The following is a 20,679-nucleotide window of genomic DNA, read 5'->3' as shown; positions in this document are numbered from 1 at the left end:
AAGTATAAGTTAAGGTAACATTATGGAGGACTGCAGGTAAAGACTAAAGTATAAGTTAAGGTAACATTATGGAGGACTGCAGGTAAAGACTAAAGTATAAGTTAAGGTAACATTATGGAGGACTGCAGGTAAAGACTAAAGTATAAGTTAAGGTAACATTATGGAGGACTGCAGGTAAAGACTAAAGTATAAGTTAAGGTAACATTATGGAGGACTGCAGGTAAAGACTAAAGTATAAGTTAAGGTAACATTATGGAGGACTGTGCAGGTAAAGACTAAAGTATAAGTTAAGGTAACATTATGGAGGACTGCAGGTAAAGACTAAAGTATAAGTTAAGGTAACATTATGGAGGACTGTGCAGGTAAAGACTAAAGTATAAGTTAAGGTAACATTATGGAGGACTGCAGGTAAAGACTAAAGTATAAGTTAAGGTAACATTATGGAGGACTGCAGGTAAAGACTAAAGTATAAGTTAAGGTAACATTATGGAGGACTGTGCAGGTAAAGACTAAAGTATAAGTTAAGGTAACATTATGGAGGACTGCAGGTAAAGACTAAAGTATAAGTTAAGGTAACATTATGGAGGACTGTGCAGGTAAAGACTAAAGTATAAGTTAAGGTAACATTATGGAGGACTGCAGGTAAAGACTAAAGTATAAGTTAAGGTAACATTATGGAGGACTGCAGGTAAAGACTAAAGTATAAGTTAAGGTAACATTATGGAGGACTGCAGGTAAAGACTAAAGTATAAGTTAAGGTAACATTATGGAGGACTGCAGGTAAAGACTAAAGTATAAGTTAAGGTAACATTATGGAGGACTGTGCAGGTAAAGACTAAAGTATAAGTTAAGGTAACATTATGGAGGACTGTGCAGGTAAAGACTAAAGTATAAGTTAAGGTAACATTATGGAGGACTGCAGGTAAAGACTAAAGTATAAGTTAAGGTAACATTATGGAGGACTGTGCAGGTAAAGACTAAAGTATAAGTTAAGGTAACATTATGGAGGACTGTGCAGGTAAAGACTAAAGTATAAGTTAAGGTAACATTATGGAGAACTGCAGGTAAAGACTAAAGTATAAGTTAAGGTAACATTATGGAGGACTGTGCAGGTAAAGACTAAAGTATAAGTTAAGGTAACATTATGGAGGACTGCAGGTAAAGACTAAAGTATAAGTTAAGGTAACATTATGGAGGACTGCAGGTAAAGACTAAAGTATAAGTTAAGGTAACATTATGGAGGACTGTGCAGGTAAAGACTAAAGTATAAGTTAAGGTAACATTATGGAGGACTGCAGGTAAAGACTAAAGTATAAGTTAAGGTAACATTATGGAGGACTGCAGGTAAAGACTAAAGTATAAGTTAAGGTAACATTATGGAGGACTGCAGGTAAAGACTAAAGTATAAGTTAAGGTAACATTATGGAGGACTGCAGGTAAAGACTAAAGTATAAGTTAAGGTAACATTATGGAGGACTGCAGGTAAAGACTAAAGTATAAGTTAAGGTAACATTATGGAGGACTGCAGGTAAAGACTAAAGTATAAGTTAAGGTAACATTATGGAGAACTGCAGGTAAAGACTAAAGTATAAGTTAAGGTAACATTATGGAGGACTGCAGGTAAAGACTAAAGTATAAGTTAAGGTAACATTATGGAGGACTGCAGGTAAAGACTAAAGTATAAGTTAAGGTAACATTATGGAGGACTGCAGGTAAAGACTAAAGTATAAGTTAAGGTAACATTATGGAGGACTGCAGGTAAAGACTAAAGTATAAGTTAAGGTAACATTATGGAGGACTGCAGGTAAAGACTAAAGTATAAGTTAAGGTAACATTATGGAGGACTGCAGGTAAAGACTAAAGTATAAGTTAAGGTAACATTATGGAGGACTGTGCAGGTAAAGACTAAAGTATAAGTTAAGGTAACATTATGGAGGACTGTGCAGGTAAAGACTAAAGTATAAGTTAAGGTAACATTATGGAGAACTGCAGGTAAAGACTAAAGTATAAGTTAAGGTAACATTATGGAGGACTGTGCAGGTAAAGACTAAAGTATAAGTTAAGGTAACATTATGGAGGACTGCAGGTAAAGACTAAAGTATAAGTTAAGGTAACATTATGGAGGACTGCAGGTAAAGACTAAAGTATAAGTTAAGGTAACATTATGGAGGACTGCAGGTAAAGACTAAAGTATAAGTTAAGGTAACATTATGGAGGACTGCAGGTAAAGACTAAAGTATAAGTTAAGGTAACATTATGGAGGACTGCAGGTAAAGACTAAAGTATAAGTTAAGGTAACATTATGGAGGACTGTGCAGGTAAAGACTAAAGTATAAGTTAAGGTAACATTATGGAGGACTGTGCAGGTAAAGACTAAAGTATAAGTTAAGGTAACATTATGGAGGACTGTGCAGGTAAAGACTAAAGTATAAGTTAAGGTAACATTATGGAGGACTGCAGGTAAAGACTAAAGTATAAGTTAAGGTAACATTATGGAGGACTGCAGGTAAAGACTAAAGTATAAGTTAAGGTAACATTATGGAGGACTGTGCAGGTAAAGACTAAAGTATAAGTTAAGGTAACATTATGGAGGACTGTGCAGGTAAAGACTAAAGTATAAGTTAAGGTAACATTATGGAGGACTGCAGGTAAAGACTAAAGTATAAGTTAAGGTAACATTATGGAGGACTGTGCAGGTAAAGACTAAAGTATAAGTTAAGGTAACATTATGGAGGACTGCAGGTAAAGACTAAAGTATAAGTTAAGGTAACATTATGGAGGACTGCAGGTAAAGACTAAAGTATAAGTTAAGGTAACATTATGGAGGACTGTGCAGGTAAAGACTAAAGTATAAGTTGTTTCTACTCGTGTTCGTACCACCACTCTCAGCTTCTTCTCCAGGACGTCTCTCCCTCCATGGCGTGTCTTCAGGGTGAAGGTCAGGGTGTGTTGTCCAGGCTCCAGACCCAGCAGGGTGAAGCTCACCCCCCCCACTCCCCCAGCAGCCAGTGGAGTCCAGCTGCAGGAGGTGGAGTGAAGCCCCGCCCCCCCGGCAGCCGGCGTGGACTGCTGCAGGCACACCGCCGGGCCGGCCGTCAGCGTCACGCAGTACTGAGGACGAGGAAGAGGAGACCACAGTCAGCACTCTGATAAACTACAGCTCCCTGCAGAGGAGTCCAGAGGAGCAGAGCATGATGGGATATGTAGTAGTCTGTGGTCGGTACCATGACGCTGTCGGCCTGCTGGTTGTACACGGAGCCCTTCAGCTCCAGCTGCTCTCCTCTGACCACCTGATACGGCAGAGGGACGTCCACGCTGAGCGGCAGACTGACCGCCACCTGGACCGGCTCCGCAACACACACACCTGCACAGAGACACACACAGGTCACACAGGTCACACAGGTCACACAGCCTAGTGGTGACCTTTACTTCCTGCCTGCACAGGAAGTGAGAATGTGTTGCGTTGTGTAGATTGACAGCTGCTGCTTGTGATCAGCTTTTATAACCACGAAAATCCCCCTGAAGGCCTCCTCATGTCAGAACAACAACTCAGGAAGTCTGCGGAAATGTTGGTGCACGACTTGCCGAGGTGACATCATGTTACACAAAAACATGGAGGATGAAAGTCAATGTTGAGTTGATGGTAATAAACTTTTTATTAATTCACATAATAGCATTTTTGTTTATATGTAATTTGTAATAAGCTATTAGGTTGAAGATGTATAAATATATATATATATATAATTAGTGAATGTACTGGGGCAGCAACAAGTATCGTTGTGTAACATAATTATTCCAAATTATATTATCAATATAATATATGTCATATATTAAATAGCTTGGTGAAAATGATGGAGGGTGGAACCAGCCAAAAAATAAATAAATGACTGGATAAATAAATAAAAGTAGCAAAATTAAATAATACTAATAAATAATTTACTCTTCTGTGTAATTTATATATAAATATAAATAAATTATTTTAAAAATTAATAGGAAATAAATACATAAATAAATAAAAGGGAAAATTAAACAGAGGAGTAAATAAATAAGGGAATTAATACAAAGATAAATAAATAAAGAAGCAAATTAAACCGAAATATCAAATTATTTCACAATTTATCAATTAATTAATGGCTACATTTATTTTTAATATTATTTTTGCTACATTTAATGACATATTTATTTATTTATTGAGTCATTTATTGATTTATTTTTGATTTAGGCAGATTGCATCCTCCATCCTATTTATGTATTTACTTTTAATCATTTTTAAATGTATTTATTTATTACTGCATTTATTTATTATATATTCATTTTTTCATTTATATTTTTTAATTTTTTAATATGTGTATTTATTTATGTATTTATTTATTTATTCATGATTTTTCCATTTGCATTTCACCTCTTATTTATTTACCCAAACTTATTTATTTCTGTATTCTTTTCCTGATATATTTCTGCCTCATCATGGAAATGAGGGGGCCGTCACCCAACGGCTGTCATGGGGTCAGAGCATGGCTATATTTATTTTAATATTATTTTTGCTATATTTAACAACATATTTATTCATTTATGGAGTCATTTATGTATTTATTTTGTATTTTGGCAGGTTTCGTCCTCCATAGACTCGACCGTTTGTCACCTTAAACACGGCTCACAACAGACGAGGTGGCCGAGTGGTTAAGGCGATGGACTGCTAATCCATTGTGCTCTGCACGCATGGGTTCGAATCCCATCCTTGTCGCAATTCCTTTAATCTGTCATGTTTACATGTCAGCGGTATAGAAATGAAATATGGTTAAATAGAAATAACTGTAGTTTAATAAAAACCTGATCAGGATGCAGCGATACAGGCACTGAGATGAGGGGATTAAATGAAGGAAGAGAAGAGGGAGGGATGATGAACATTAAGGAAGGATGGAGAATGATCTCACCGTTGTTGAACATGCCGACGGCCCTGATCTCCCAGGTGGTCAGAGAGTCTGGTAGAGGCCTGATGGCCGACTTCATGCCTGGACTGAACACACAGAACACAACGACGTTTAGAGGGACTGTAGAGGACTGAAGAGGTGTGAGGCTCGTAGGGAGAGAGGACTATGTGGGTTCATGTGATTTAGTGGATGAGGATTCAGATCAACTTTATTATCCCAAACAGGGAAATGTGTTTGTTCCGGTGCTCCAGACACGAGGACATAAAGTCCACACAGTAAAAATCCTGCATTATAAATCTGACTCAAAGGTCCTGTTAGTAACTTGTTCCAGGTATAAATCATTGCTGGTCGGTGTCTCCTGGTCTCTCGTGTGTCTCATGGTCTCTCGTGTGTCTCATGGTCTCTCGTGTGTCTCATGGTCTCTCGTGTGTCTCCTGGTCTCTCGTGTGTCTCATGGTCTCTCGTGTGTCTCATGGTCTCTCGTGTGTCTCATGGTCTCGTGTGTCTCATGGTCTCTCGTGTGTCTCCTGGTCTCTCGTGTGTCTCCTGGTCTCTCGTGTCTCATGGTCTCTCGTGTGTCTCATGGTCTCTCGTGTCTCATGGTCTCTCGTGTGTCTCATGGTCTCTCGTGTGTCTCCTGGTCTCTCGTGTGTCTCATGGTCTCTCGTGTGTCTCATGGTCTCTCGTGTCTCGTGGTCTCTCGTGTGTCTCATGGTCTCTCGTGTGTCTCATGGTCTCTCGTGTGTCTCCTGGTCTCTCGTGTGTCTCGTGGTCTCTCGTGTGTCTCGTGGTCTCTCGTGTGTCTCATGGTCTCTCGTGTGTCTCATGGTCTCTCGTGTGTCTCATGGTCTCTCGTGTGTCTCATGGTCTCTCGTGTGTCTCCTGGTCTCTCGTGTGTCTCATGGTCTCTCGTGTGTCTCATGGTCTCTCGTGTGTCTCATGGTCTCGTGTGTCTCATGGTCTCTCGTGTGTCTCCTGGTCTCTCGTGTGTCTCCTGGTCTCTCGTGTCTCATGGTCTCTCGTGTGTCTCATGGTCTCTCGTGTCTCATGGTCTCTCGTGTGTCTCATGGTCTCTCGTGTGTCTCCTGGTCTCTCGTGTGTCTCATGGTCTCTCGTGTCTCATGGTCTCTCGTGTGTCTCCTGGTCTCTCGTGTGTCTCCTGGTCTCTCGTGTGTCTCCTGGTCTCTCGTGTGTCTCCTGGTCTCTCGTGTGTCTCCTGGTCTCTCGTGTGTCTCATGGTCTCTCGTGTGTCTCCGCTGTTCAGACTCAGACTCCAACACAAACTCCAGTGAAGCACCAAAACCTCTTGGTTGTATCTGGTGAAGCTGTTAAACAGTGTTGGCCGCGGTCGGAGGACGCGGGGGAGACCATAGCTTTGGTCTCCAGGACCGGAGTCTCTGCTCCTCTGCTCCTCTGCTCCTCTGCCTGCCTTCACTCACACACCACGCTCCTTCTCTCTCTCTCTCGCTCCACCTCTCACGTGCATGCTGCTCACTCCACACTGCAGTAGAGTTAGTTTAGCTCTGAGAATATCTAGTGAATGTTCAGTGGACGTTTGTGCAGAAATAACTGCTGCAGCTCCTCCAGACCAACAGAGGTTTCCCGTGTCTTGTGAAGTGACGGGGCTCCGCAGAGAGAAACGTTATCGTCTCCCCCGTTCCCTCCGGCCGCGGTCGGGAGGCTGAGGCGGGAAAAGCCAACACTAGGATCAGCATTGATTCATGGAGAGACCTTGGTCTGGTCAGCTAACATTACTGCCAAGCAGCTGAGATATAGAGTGATATTGTGCTTTTAGCTGACGTGTGTCTCCTCACTGTGTTGAGCGATGCTCCTTCATGTCTATGTAGAGCGAGCACAAGCGCCAGCAACAGGACGCTGACTTTAGTTGACTTAACGGACACAGGTGAAGCTGTTAACAAGACATTTAGGATTCTTACTAACAGCCCCTTTAAGCAAAAGTACAAAAGCATCAACATGTTAGTACAGTACTGGAGTAAATGTACTTAGTTACTTTCCACCACTGCGTTTAATTTCTTAATGTTTCTGTCCAAATAAATAAACAAGCAAACAGAGGCTGGTGGGTGTGTTTGATTCGTGTCACCTGACGCGCTGCACCTCCCACAGCCAGCTCTCCGGAAAGAAGCTCCGGACCAGAGACGGAGCCACGTCGAAGTCCGCACCCATCGCTGCACACACACACACACACACACACACACACACACACAATATAGATGAACATGTTTATAAAGCTGCAGCTGAGCCATGCTAATGTTAGCAGCTAGCATAGCTATAAACCCTTGTATTGGGTACTACATGATGAGGTTGCTACATGCTACAGGAAATGAGTCCAACAGAGGACAGCGCCGGGTCACGGTCCCTCTGCATCACTCCTCGCCGCCAGGAGACGACTTCACCGGGAGGAGAGCAGGTGTTAGTTAGCTAGCTAGCGTTAGCCAGCCGTCTCCTCCTCCTGCAGTCGTCTCCAGCGGCGTAGGGGTCTAATCTGGTCCCGTTGGTTCATGTTCACTACCTCAACTAGTGTTCAGAGAATCATTCTGCCTCCACTTAACGCTCCGGCCACTAAACACGTCACCAAGGTTACTAACACGTCACCATGGCTACTAACAGGTCACCATGGCTACGAACACGTCACCATGGTAACTAACAGGTCACCATGGTAGCTAACACGTCACCATGGTAACTAACAGGTCACCATGGCTACTAACACGTCACCATGGCTACTAACACGTCACCATGGCTACGAACACGTCACCATGGCTACTAACAGGTCACCATGGTTACGAACACGTCACCATGGCTACTTACACGTCACCATGGCTACTAACAGGTCACCATGGCTACTAACACGTCACCATGGCTACTAACAGGTCACCATGGCTACTAACACGTCACCATGGTTACGAACACGTCACCATGGCTACTAACAGGTCACCATGGTTACGAACACGTCACCATGGCTACTTACACGTCACCATGGCTACTAACACGTCACCATGGCTACTAACAGGTCACCATGGCTACTAACACGTCACCATGGCTACTAACACGTCACCATGGCTACTAACAGGTCACCATGGTTACGAACACGTCACCATGGCTACTAACAGGTCACCATGGTTACGAACACGTCACCATGGCTACTTACACGTCACCATGGCTACTAACACGTCACCATGGCTACTAACAGGTCACCATGGCTACTAACACGTCACCATGGCTACTAACACGTCACCATGGCTACTAACAGGTCACCATGGTTACGAACACGTCACCATGGCTACTAACACGTCACCATGGTAACTAACAGAGTAAAGAGGCCACCAGGTGATGACCTCTCTTAACGTGGACTTCCTGTCTGTCAGTGTGTGTGTGTGTGTGTGTGATGAGTCCAGACTGACCGTGGCGTGCCAGGACGAGGTCCTGGTTCTGGTCCAGGTGCTGTTGGACGAACTCGCAGCAGGCCCTGAAGGCCTGTCGGCAGCGATGGTGTTTCCTGAAGGTCTGCAAGGCGAACTGGTGGCAGGTGACGCTCTTTGGGATGTACTTCATGCCCTGTTCACAGCACGTCTTCACCGGGCCGTAGGACGCCGCTGGACGGACACACAGACACCGTTAATCTACCGTCTACTGTTCAGTCACATTACCCCACACCCGGGGTCAGGGGTCAGGGGTCAGGGCTCAGCAACCTTTACCATCTAAAGAGACATCTTAGGCACAACAAAATAAAATAAATCTGTCTGGAGCCGCAAAACATGTGATCATTGTGATGAAGGAAACACAGTTTATATAGTATATATATATATATTTATATATAATATAGTATATAGTATATCAGTCTAATGCAGTGAGGGCCAAAGAGACAATGTACTACGGAGTATTAGGACCACATTGAGGGAAAAAACATCTGAGATTTACACAATAAAGTCAGAATATTACGAGAATAAAAGAAAATAACACCTAAAATGAATACTTTATAATATTATGACTTTGTTCATGAAATCTCAGATTGATTTTTTCCTCAATGTGGCCCTAATACTCCGTCGTACCGTCGTACCATAGACCTACAACAATGATTAATAAAAATGAAAACGTAAACAAAAAACAATTATTCATTTCCATGTTTAAAACTCCACAGGGAGCCACTGGAGAGGAGCTGAAGAGACGCAGGTTGCTGACCTCTGACCCCTGACCTTTGACCCCTGACCTCTGACCCACGCCAACAAAGATGTCATGTCACAGGTCCAGAGTAGCTTGTTCACCTTTCTTTTCCTTCTCCTCTTCAGACAGAGCTCGCTTCGGACGCATGGCAGCCGTGCACGCCTCACCTGGACACACACACACACACACACACACACACGTTAACTCCATCATTAAAACCCAGTGTGTGGTCACTGATTGGTTGGTTGTCTGATTGACGTACTGCTGGCTGACGGTTGGGCGTTGGCGTTGGTGATGAAGGTGAGGCCGGCCAATCGGAAGACGTCCGCGCTGTCTTTGCCGCCGCCTCCACCGCAGCCCAGGTCGCTTTGCTCGAGGTGACGCAGAACCTGCGAGCCACCGGACGTACTTCCTGTTACTGCCGTTTCACAGCAACTCCACATAATAATAATAATAATAATAAACAAAGTGTACTGTGGATGTTTTGTGCGTTACCCTAGTAACGGGGTCCCTGTAGTTAGGACGCAGCGTGTAGAGGGCGGAGTCAACAGCAGACAGAGCGACCAGACCCTCCTGATTGGTCCGGATGTCCAGACGGAGGTTTTCCTTCGGTTTGTAGACCCGACTACGATACGACAGGTCAGTCTGACACACACACACACACACACACACACACACACACACACACAATACAACACACACATTATACACAGGTCAGGTTTAAGGGTTACAATGTCAGGATCAAGGCTTCTAAAGTCCAGGTTCGATGAAGGGCGGCGTGGAGACCAGGCTCAGGCTGTACGGGGATTTAACGAACTTCACTGCAGCGAACTCCGCCTCCTGAGTGATCCCACCTGACAGACAGGTGAGTTTAAATCTCAGGTTTAGGAGTTTAAATCTCAGGTTTAAGACTATAAATGTCAGGTTTAAGGCTTTAAATGTCAGGTTTAAGGCTTTAACTGTCAGGTTTAAGGCTTTAAATATCAGGTTTAAGGCTTTAAATGTCAGGTTTAAGGCTTTAAATATCAGGTTTAAGGCTTTAAATGTCAGGTTTAAGGCTTTAAATGTCAGGTTTAAGACTATAAATGTCAGGTTTAAGGCTTTAAATGTCAGGTTTAAGGCTTTAAATATCAGGTTTAAGGCTTTAAATGTCAGGTTTAAGGCTTTAAATGTCAGGTTTAAGACTATAAATGTCAGGTTTAAGGCTTTAAATCTCAGGTTTAAGACTTTAAATCTCAGGTTTAAGACTTTAAATGTCAGGTTTAAGACTATAAATGTCAGGCTTAAAGCTTTAAATGTCAATGTATGTGTTTTCGCGTCCAGCCGGTATCTGGTAGTACCTGCAGTCCGTTGACACACTTGTCGGTGACGTCCAGCCAGACGGAGTCGGCCACCAGCTCAGACGTCCCCTCTCCGTACAGGATGTAGTAGACCAGCAGCCTGATGGACGGGACCATGGACGGCGTCACCTCGAAGCTCACGGTCTGTTTGTGGTCGCCGCTGGAGACGAACTTCTGACTGCCGAAATGAACCACCTTCCCTTTGGAGAGCACCTGAGGGGGTGATGTCATCAGTAACTATGGAAACGGGACAAACACCGACTACAGACGTGCATCGTCGTTTCCTCACCAGGTAGCTGAGGGCTCTGACGGGCACGTAGGAGGGCGTGGCCGAGTACACCTTGACGTTGGAGAAGCGTCCCACATTGAGGCCGCGGCCCGGCAGCGGCGGGTCGATGTACAGGTAGCGCTGGTTCGGAGAGTGATACGCCAACGCCTCCAGACTCAGACTGGCCTGACTGGCTGCTGGGAGGACGCCGTCCGCCGTCTCAAACTGAGTCAACAACAACAAGGCCACAAGTTAACAACATGTAAACAAGTTCTCCTCCTCCTCTTCGCCTCCTCTACTCTTCCTCCTCCTCCTCCTCTCCTCTTCCTCCTCCTTCTCCTCCTCCTCTCCTCCTCCTCCTCCTCCTCCTCCTCCTCCTCCTCTTCTCCTCTCCTCTCCTCCTCCTCCTCCGCCTCTTCTCCTCTCCTCTCCCTCTCCTCCTCCTCCTCCTCCTCCTCTTCCTCCTCCTCTTCTCCTCCTCCTCCTCCTCCTCCTCCTCCTCCTCCTCCTCCTCCTCCTCCTCCTCCTCCTCCTCCTCCTCCTCCTCCTCCTCCACCTCCACCTCTCCTCCTCTTCTCCTCTCCTCTCCTCCTCTTCCTCCTCCTCTTCTCCTCCTCCTCCTCCTCCTCCTCCTCCTCCTCCTCCTCCTCCTCCTCCTCCTCCTCCTCCTCCTCCTCCTCCTCTTCTCCTCTCCTCTCCTCCTCCTCCTCCTCCTCCTCTACTCCTCTCCTCTCCCTCTCCTCCTCCTGCTCCTCCTCCTCCTCACCTTCAGCACAGCTCTGACTGCTTCGCTGGGCGTGTTGCAGATGAAGACAGCGAGGCCGTCTGATTGGCTGTTGGCGCTGTCGGGACAGGGGATGTCCTCGCTGTCCCTCCCCTGTCTGAACAGCTGTCGCTCCACCAGACGCACCTGAACCCGGTTCACCGGTTTGTCCAGGTGATCCTTCACCAGCACCTGTACAGACATCATGACGTCACCGTATTAAAGCTTGTTCTTCACCTAACAGCAGGTAGAGGTGAGCAGGTGTGACGTCTGGACTCACCTGGATGTTATAAGGAAGTCCAGGTTTGATGAAGGGCGGCGTGGAGACCAGGCTTAGGCTGTACGGGGATTTAACGAACTTCACTGCAGCGAACTCCGCCTCCTGAGTGATCCCACCTGACAGACAGGTGAGTTTAAATCTCAGGTTTAGGAGTTTAAATCTCAGGTTTAAGGCTTTAAATGTCAGGTTTAAGGCTTTAAATCTCAGGTTTAAGGCTTTAAATGTCAGGTTTAAGGCTTTAAATGTCAGGTTTAAGGCTTTAAATGTCAGGTTTAAGACTTTAAATCTCAGGTTTAAGAATTTAAATGTCAGGTTTAAGGCTTTAAATGTCAGGTTTAAGACTTAAAATGTTAGGTTTAAGACTTACAATGTCATGTTTAAGACTAAATGTCAGGTTAAAGACTTAAAATATCAGGTTTAAGACTTTAAATCTCAGGTTTAAGGCTTTAAATCTCAGGTTTAAGACTTTAATTCTCAGGTTTAAGACTTTAATTCTCAGGTTTAAGACTTTAAATGTCAGGTTTAAGGCTTTAAATCTCAGGTTTAAGGCTTTAAATCTCAGGTTTAAGACTTGGATAAAGGCTGCGTACCTGTGTCCTCCTGCAGCAGGACAGCGATGTACAGGTACTTCCCCACCAGACTGTTGAGGTCTTTGGATCCGTCGTGTTTGGACAGGACCTTCTCCATGTTCACAGTCACGTCCACCTCACCTGTGGAAGACAACTGAAGGACACAGAAAGCGACAGGTTAAACTATAAACATGTTGTCTATGAGGAGTTAATACGTAGTAAAAGCACGTGTCTTACTCTCTCTCTGGTGAAGGAGCTGGGGATGATAACCGGAGGATCCGTCCCGCTAACGTAACCGTAACGCAGACACACTTCGCCGTCAGCCACCGGAGCGCCGTGGAGATACCTGAGAGACACACGCTCGGTCTCATTCACACATACTGACGTTGTGTTTATGTTCATATGGATATGTGAACATGACGTCAGAGTGTTTCTCACCTGGCTGAAACCTTGAAGTTGAAACGGTTGAAGCTGCCGTAGCTAACGTAGTTAGCTTCTGGTTCCACCAGGATGGAGAAACTGGGAAGAACTGACACAGAACAATTAATAATTTACATTTGACACTTTATTCATACTGAGATCTGGTTGATATGATATCTGATAGAGCAGTTTTATTGTGTTGTTGTTACCATATTCTTTAACCTCAAAGTCTGCTCTCGCTGTTGTGGTGAAATCATCAGAGTACGAGGCTTCAATGGACCAAATCCCCAACCTGGAATCACATTAATAACATTAAAAACAACCTGGAATCACATTAATAACATTAAAAACAACCTGGAATCACATTAACATCATTAAAAACAACCTGGAATAATATTAACATCATTAAAAACAACCTGGAATCACATTAATAACATTAAAATCAACCTGGAATCACATTAACATCATTAAAAACAACCTGGAATCACATTAATAACATTAAAAACAACCTGGAATCACATTAACATCATTAAAAACAACCTGGAATCACATCATTAACATTATAAACAGCCTGGAATCACATTAACATCACTAAAAACAACCTGGAATCATATCATTAACATCACTAAAAACAACCTGGAATCACATCATTAACATCACTAAAAACAACCTGGAATCACATTAATAACATTAAAAACAACCTGGAATCACATTAATAACATTAAAAACAACCTGGAATCACATTAATAACATTAAAAACAACCTGGAATCACATTAATAACATTAAAAACAACCTGGAATCACATTAACATCATTAAAAACAACCTGGAATAATATTAACATCATTAAAAACAACCTGGAATCACATTAATAACATTAAAATCAACCTGGAATCACATTAACATCATTAAAAACAACCTGGAATCACATTAATAACATTAAAAACAACCTGGAATCACATTAACATCATTAAAAACAACCTGGAATCACATCATTAACATTATAAACAGCCTGGAATCACATTAACATCACTAAAAACAACCTGGAATCATATCATTAACATCACTAAAAACAACCTGGAATCACATCATTAACATCACTAAAAACAACCTGGAATCACATCATTAACATCACTAAAAACAACCTGGAATCACATCATTAACATCATGAAAAACAACCTGGAATCACATCATTAACATCACTAAAAACAACCTGGAATCACATCATTAACATCACTAAAAACAACCTGGAATCACATCATTAACATCATGAAAAACAACCTGGAATCACATCATTAACATCACTAAAAACAACCTGGAATCACATCATTAACATCACTAAAAACAACCTGGAATCACATCATTAACATCACTAAAAACAACCTGGAATCACATTAACATCACTAAAAACAACCTGGAATCACATCATTAACATCACTAAAAACAACCTGGAATCACATTAACATCACTAAAAACAACCTGGAATCACATTAACATCACTAAAAACAACCTGGAATCACATCATTAACATCATGAAAAACAACCTGGAATCACATCATTAACATCACTAAAAACAACCTGGAATCACATCATTAACATCACTAAAAACAACCTGGAATCACATCATTAACATCATGAAAAACAACCTGGAATCACATCATTAACATCACTAAAAACAACCTGGAATCACATCATTAACATCACTAAAAACAACCTGGAATCACATCATTAACATCATGAAAAACAACCTGGAATCACATCATTAACATCACTAAAAACAACCTGGAATCACATCATTAACATCACTAAAAACAACCTGGAATCACATTAACATCATGAAAAACAACCTGGAATCACATCATTAACATCACTAAAAACAACCTGGAATCACATCATTAACATCACTAAAAACAACCTGGAATCACATTAACATCACTAAAAACAACCTGGAATCACATTAACATCACTAAAAACAACCTGGAATCACATCATTAACATCATGAAAAACAACCTGGAATCACATCATTAACATCACTAAAAACAACCTGGAATCACATCATTAACATCACTAAAAACAACCTGGAATCACATTAACATCATGAAAAACAACCTGGAATCACATCATTAACATCACTAAAAACAACCTGGAATCACATCATTAACATCACTAAAAACAACCTGGAATCACATCATTAACATCACTAAAAACAACCTGGAATCACATCAATAACATTATAAACACCCTGGAATCACATTAACATCATTAAAAACAACCTGGAATCACATCATTAACATTATAAACACCCTGGAATCACATTAACATCATTAAAAACAACCTGGAATCACATCAATAACATTATAAACACCCTGGAATCACATTAACATCATTAAAAAAAAACTGGAATCACATTAATAACATTAAAAACAACCTGGAATCACATCAATAACATTATAAACACCCTGGAATCAGAATGTGCATATATATAATTTTATATCTTAGTCGTAGTACGTTTGGTTTTTAAAGGTCTTACTTTAGTTTTTAAAGGTCTTACTTTGGTTTTTAATGGTCTTAGTTTGGTTTTTAAAGGTCTTAGTTTGGTTTTTAATGGTCTTAGTTTGGGTTTTAAAGGTCTTACTTTGTTTTTTAATGGTCTTAGTTTGGTTTTTAAAGGTCTTAATTTGGTTTTTAAAGGTCTTGGTTTGTTTTTTTAAAGGTCTTAGTTTGGTTTTTAAAGGTCTTACTTTTTTTTTTAAAGGTCTTAGTTTGGTTTTTAAATGTCTTAGTTTGGTTTTTAAAGGTCTTACTTTGGTTTTTAAAGGTCTTGGTTTGTTTTTTTAAAGGTCTTAGTTTGGTTTTTAAAGGTCTTACTTTTTTTTTTAAAGGTCTTAGTTTGGTTTTTAAATGTCTTAGTTTGGTTTTTAAAGGTCTTACTTTGGTTTTAAAAGGTCTTGGTTTGGTTTTTAAATGTCTTAGTTTGGTTTTTAAAGGTCTTACTTTGGTTTTTAAAGGTCTTACTTTGGTTTTTAATGGTCTTAGTTTGGTTTTTAAAGGTCTTAGTTTGGTTTTTAAAGGTCTTGGTTTGTTTTTTTAAAGGTCTTAGTTTGGTTTTTAAAGGTCTTACTTTTTTTTTTTTAAAGGTCTTAGTTTGGTTTTTAAATGTCTTAGTTTGGTTTTTAAAGGTCTTACTTTGGTTTTAAAAGGTCTTGGTTTGGTTTTTAAATGTCTTAGTTTGGTTTTTAAAGGTCTTACTTTGGTTTTTAATGGTCTTAGTTTGGTTTTTAAAGGTCTTAGTTTGGTTTTTAATGGTCTTAGTTTGGGTTTTAAAGGTCTTACTTTGTTTTTTAATGGTCTTAGTTTGGTTTTTAAAGGTCTTAATTTGGTTTTTAAAGGTCTTACTTTGGTTTTTAATGGTCTTAGTTTGGTTTTTAAAGGTCTTAGTTTGGTTTTTAATGGTCTTAGTTTGGGTTTTAAAGGTCTTACTTTGTTTTTTAATGGTCTTAGTTTGGTTTTTAAAGGTCTTAATTTGGTTTTTAAAGGTCTTGGTTTGTTTTTTTAAAGGTCTTAGTTTGGTTTTTAAAGGTCTTAGTTTGGTTTTTAAAGGTCTTACTTTGGTTTTTAAAGGTCTTGGTTTGTTTTTTTAAAGGTCTTAGTTTGGTTTTTAAAGGTCTTACTTTTTTTTTTAAAGGTCTTAGTTTGGTTTTTAAATGTCTTAGTTTGGTTTTTAAAGGTCTTACTTTGGTTTTAAAAAGTCTTGGTTTGGTTTTTAAATGTCTTAGTTTGGTTTTTAAAGGTCTTACTTTGGTTTTTAAAGGTCTTACTTTGGTTTTTAATGGTCTTAGTTTGGTTTTTAAAGGTCTTAGTTTGGTTTTTAAAGGTCTTGGTTTGTTTTTTTAAAGGTCTTAGTTTGGTTTTTAAAGGTCTTACTTTTTTTTTTTTAAAGGTCTTAGTTTGGTTTTTAAATGTCTTAGTTTGGTTTTTAAAGGTCTTACTTTGGTTTTAAAAGGTCTTGGTTTGGTTTTTAAATGTCTTAGTTTGGTTTTTAAAGGTCTTACTTTGGTTTTTAAAGGTCTTACTTTGGTTTTTAAAGGTCTTAGTTTGGTTTTTAAAGGTCTTACTTTGGTTTTTAAAGGTCTTAGTTTGGGTTTTAAAGGTCTTACTTTGGTTTTTAAAGGTCTTACTTTGGTTTTTAAAGGTCTTAGTTTGGTTTTTAAAGGTCTTACTTTGGTTTTTAAAGGTCTTAGTTTGGGTTTTAAAGGTCTTACTTTGTTTTTTAATGGTCTTAGTTTGGTTTTTAAAGGTCTTAATTTGGTTTTTAAAGGTCTTGGTTTGTTTTTTTAAAGGTCTTAGTTTGTTTTTTAAAGGTCTTACTTTTTTTTTTAAAGGTCTTAGTTTGGTTTTTAAATGTCTTAGTTTGGTTTTTAAAGGTCTTACTTTGGTTTTAAAAGGTCTTGGTTTGGTTTTTAAATGTCTTAGTTTGGTTTTTAAAGGTCTTACTTTGGTTTTTAAAGGTCTTACTTTGGTTTTTAATGGTCTTACTTTGGTTTTTAAAGGTCTTAGTTTGGTTTTTAAAGGTCTTAGTTTGGTTTTTAAAGGTCTTAGTTTGGGTTTTAAAGGTCTTACTTTGGTTTTTAAAGGTCTTACTTTGGTTTTTAAAGGTCTTACTTTGGTTTTTAAAGGTCTTAGTTTGGTTTTTAAAGGTCTTACTTTGGTTTTTAATGGTCTTAGTTTGGGTTTTAAAGGTCTTGGTTTGGTTTTTAAATGTCTTAGTTTGGTTTTTAAAGGTCTTACTTTGGTTTTTAAAGGTCTTACTTTGGTTTTTAATGGTCTTACTTTGGTTTTTAAAGGTCTTAGTTTGGTTTTTAAAGTTCTTAGTTTGGTTTTTAAAGGTCTTAGTTTGGGTTTTAAAGGTCTTACTTTGGTTTTTAAAGGTCTTACTTTGGTTTTTAAAGGTCTTAGTTTGGTTTTTAAAGGTCTTACTTTGGTTTTTAAAGGTCTTAGTTTGGGTTTTAAAGGTCTTACTTTGGTTTTTAATGGCTTTACTTTGGTTTTTAAAGGTCTTACTTTGGTTTTTAAAGGTCTTAGTTTGGTTTTTAAAGGTCTTACTTTGGTTTTTAATGGTCTTAGTTTGGGTTTTAAAGGTCTTACTTTGGTTTTTAATGGTCTTAGTTTGGGTTTTAAAGGTCTTACTTTGGTTTTTAAAGGTCTTACTTTGGTTTTTAAAGGTCTTAGTTTGGTTTTTAAAGGTCTTACTTTGGTTTTTAAAGGTCTTAGTTTGGGTTTTAAAGGTCTTACTTTGGTTTTTAATGGCTTTAGTTTGGTTTTTAAAGGTCTTAATTTGGTTTTTAATGGTCTTAGTTTGGTTTTTAAAGGTCTTAGTTTGGTTTTTAATAGTCTTAGTTTGGGTTTTAAAGGTCTTACTTTGTTTTTTAATGGTCTTAGTTTGGTTTTTAAAGGTCTTAATTTGGTTTTTAAAGGTCTTGGTTTGTTTTTTTAAAGGTCTTAGTTTGGTTTTTAAAGGTCTTACTTTTTTTTTTAAAGGTCTTAGTTTGGTTTTTAAATGTCTTAGTTTGGTTTTTAAAGGTCTTACTTTGGTTTTTAAAGGTCTTGGTTTGTTTTTTTAAAGGTCTTAGTTTGGTTTTTAAAGGTCTTACTTTTTTTTTTAAAGGTCTTAGTTTGGTTTTTAAATGTCTTAGTTTGGTTTTTAAAGGTCTTACTTTGGTTTTAAAAGGTCTTACTTTGGTTTTTAAAGGTCTTACTTTGGTTTTTAATGGTCTTAGTTTGGTTTTTAAAGGTCTTAGTTTGGTTTTTAAAGGTCTTGGTTTGTTTTTTTAAAGGTCTTAGTTTGGTTTTTAAAGGTCTTACTTTTTTTTTTAAAGGTCTTAGTTTGGTTTTTAAATGTCTTAGTTTGGTTTTTAAAGGTCTTACTTTGGTTTTAAAAGGTCTTGGTTTGGTTTTTAAATGTCTTAGTTTGGTTTTTAATGGCTTTAGTTTGGTTTTTAAAGGTCTTAGTTTGGGTTTTAAAGGTCTTACTTTGGTTTTTAAAGGTCTTACTTTGGTTTTTAAAGGTCTTAGTTTGGTTTTTAAAGGTCTTACTTTGGTTTTTAAAGGTCTTAGTTTGGGTTTTAAAGGTCTTACTTTGTTTTTTAATGGTCTTAGTTTGGTTTTTAAAGGTCTTAATTTGGTTTTTAAAGGTCTTGGTTTGTTTTTTTAAAGGTCTTAGTTTGTTTTTTAAAGGTCTTACTTTTTTTTTTAAAGGTCTTAGTTTGGTTTTTAAATGTCTTAGTTTGGTTTTTAAAGGTCTTACTTTGGTTTTAAAAGGTCTTGGTTTGGTTTTTAAATGTCTTAGTTTGGTTTTTAAAGGTCTTACTTTGGTTTTTAAAGGTCTTACTTTGGTTTTTAATGGTCTTACTTTGGTTTTTAAAGGTCTTAGTTTGGTTTTTAAAGGTCTTACTTTGGTTTTTAAAGGTCTTAGTTTGGGTTTTAAAGGTCTTACTTTGGTTTTTAAAGGTCTTACTTTGGTTTTTAAAGGTCTTAGTTTGGTTTTTAAAGGTCTTACTTTGGTTTTTAAAGTTCTTAGTTTGGGTTTTAAAGGTCTTACTTTGGTTTTTAATGGCTTTACTTTGGTTTTTAAAGGTCTTACTTTGGTTTTTAAAGGTCTTAGTTTGGTTTTTAAAGGTCTTACTTTGGTTTTTAATGGTCTTAGTTTGGGTTTTAAAGGTCTTACTTTGGTTTTTAATGGTCTTAGTTTGGGTTTTAAAGGTCTTACTTTGGTTTTTAAAGGTCTTAGTTTGGTTTTTAAAGGTCTTACTTTGGTTTTTAAAGGTCTTAGTTTGGGTTTTAAAGGTCTTACTTTGTTTTTTAATGGTCTTAGTTTGGTTTTTAAAGGTCTTAATTTGGTTTTTAAAGGTCTTGGTTTGTTTTTTTAAAGGTCTTAGTTTGGTTTTTAAAGGTCTTAGTTTGGGTTTTAAAGGTCTTACTTTGGTTTTTAATGGTCTTAGTTTGGGTTTTAAAGGTCTTACTTTGGTTTTTAAAGGTCTTGGTTTGTTTTTTTAAAGGTCTTAGTTTGGTTTTTAAAGGTCTTACTTTTTTTTTTAAAGGTCTTAGTTTGGTTTTTAAATGTCTTAGTTTGGTTTTTAAAGGTCTTACTTTGGTTTTAAAAAGTCTTGGTTTGCTTTTTAAATGTCTTAGTTTGGTTTTTAAAGGTCTTACTTTGGTTTTTAAAGGTCTTACTTTGGTTTTTAATGGTCTTAGTTTGGTTTTTAAAGGTCTTAGTTTGGTTTTTAAAGGTCTTGGTTTGTTTTTTTAAAGGTCTTAGTTTGGTTTTTAAAGGTCTTACTTTTTTTTTTTTAAAGGTCTTAGTTTGGTTTTTAAATGTCTTAGTTTGGTTTTTAAAGGTCTTACTTTGGTTTTAAAAGGTCTTGGTTTGGTTTTTAAATGTCTTAGTTTGGTTTTTAAAGGTCTTACTTTGGTTTTTAAAGGTCTTACTTTGGTTTTTAAAGGTCTTAGTTTGGTTTTTAAAGGTCTTACTTTGGTTTTTAAAGGTCTTAGTTTGGGTTTTAAAGGTCTTACTTTGGTTTTTAAAGGTCTTACTTTGGTTTTTAAAGGTCTTAGTTTGGTTTTTAAAGGTCTTACTTTGGTTTTTAAAGGTCTTAGTTTGGGTTTTAAAGGTCTTACTTTGTTTTTTAATGGTCTTAGTTTGGTTTTTAAAGGTCTTAATTTGGTTTTTAAAGGTCTTGGTTTGTTTTTTTAAAGGTCTTAGTTTGTTTTTTAAAGGTCTTACTTTTTTTTTTAAAGGTCTTAGTTTGGTTTTTAAATGTCTTAGTTTGGTTTTTAAAGGTCTTACTTTGGTTTTAAAAGGTCTTGGTTTGGTTTTTAAATGTCTTAGTTTGGTTTTTAAAGTTCTTACTTTGGTTTTTAAAGGTCTTACTT

At 38.6% G+C, this 20,679-nt stretch overlaps 1 protein-coding gene across 1 annotated transcript in view; it reads right to left on the bottom strand.

Moving 5' to 3' along the window:
- The window catches only part of c5 (complement component 5), a 43,740-nt gene that overhangs the window by 15,623 nt on the left and 7,438 nt on the right, over positions 1-20,679 (bottom strand). Inside the window, exons 6-21 of the mRNA XM_074639824.1 lie at positions 12,960-13,042; positions 12,769-12,859; positions 12,568-12,676; positions 12,352-12,484; positions 11,762-11,877; positions 11,485-11,673; positions 10,740-10,943; positions 10,451-10,663; positions 9,606-9,755; positions 9,373-9,499; positions 9,212-9,277; positions 8,351-8,542; positions 7,033-7,117; positions 4,935-5,017; positions 3,225-3,364; positions 2,878-3,111 (exon numbers count right to left, since the gene is read on the bottom strand). Of these exons, the coding sequence (XP_074495925.1) occupies positions 2,878-3,111; positions 3,225-3,364; positions 4,935-5,017; positions 7,033-7,117; positions 8,351-8,542; positions 9,212-9,277; positions 9,373-9,499; positions 9,606-9,755; positions 10,451-10,663; positions 10,740-10,943; positions 11,485-11,673; positions 11,762-11,877; positions 12,352-12,484; positions 12,568-12,676; positions 12,769-12,859; positions 12,960-13,042 (2,215 nt within the window). The remainder of the gene's footprint in view (positions 1-2,877; positions 3,112-3,224; positions 3,365-4,934; positions 5,018-7,032; positions 7,118-8,350; positions 8,543-9,211; positions 9,278-9,372; positions 9,500-9,605; positions 9,756-10,450; positions 10,664-10,739; positions 10,944-11,484; positions 11,674-11,761; positions 11,878-12,351; positions 12,485-12,567; positions 12,677-12,768; positions 12,860-12,959; positions 13,043-20,679) is intronic.

Source organism: Sebastes fasciatus, chromosome 6 (genome assembly GCF_043250625.1).
Source record: "Sebastes fasciatus isolate fSebFas1 chromosome 6, fSebFas1.pri, whole genome shotgun sequence".
Taxonomy (NCBI): domain Eukaryota; kingdom Metazoa; phylum Chordata; class Actinopteri; order Perciformes; family Sebastidae; genus Sebastes; species Sebastes fasciatus.
The sequence above is the reverse complement of the archived record's forward strand: the minus strand, read 5'-3'. Positions and strand labels throughout refer to the sequence as shown.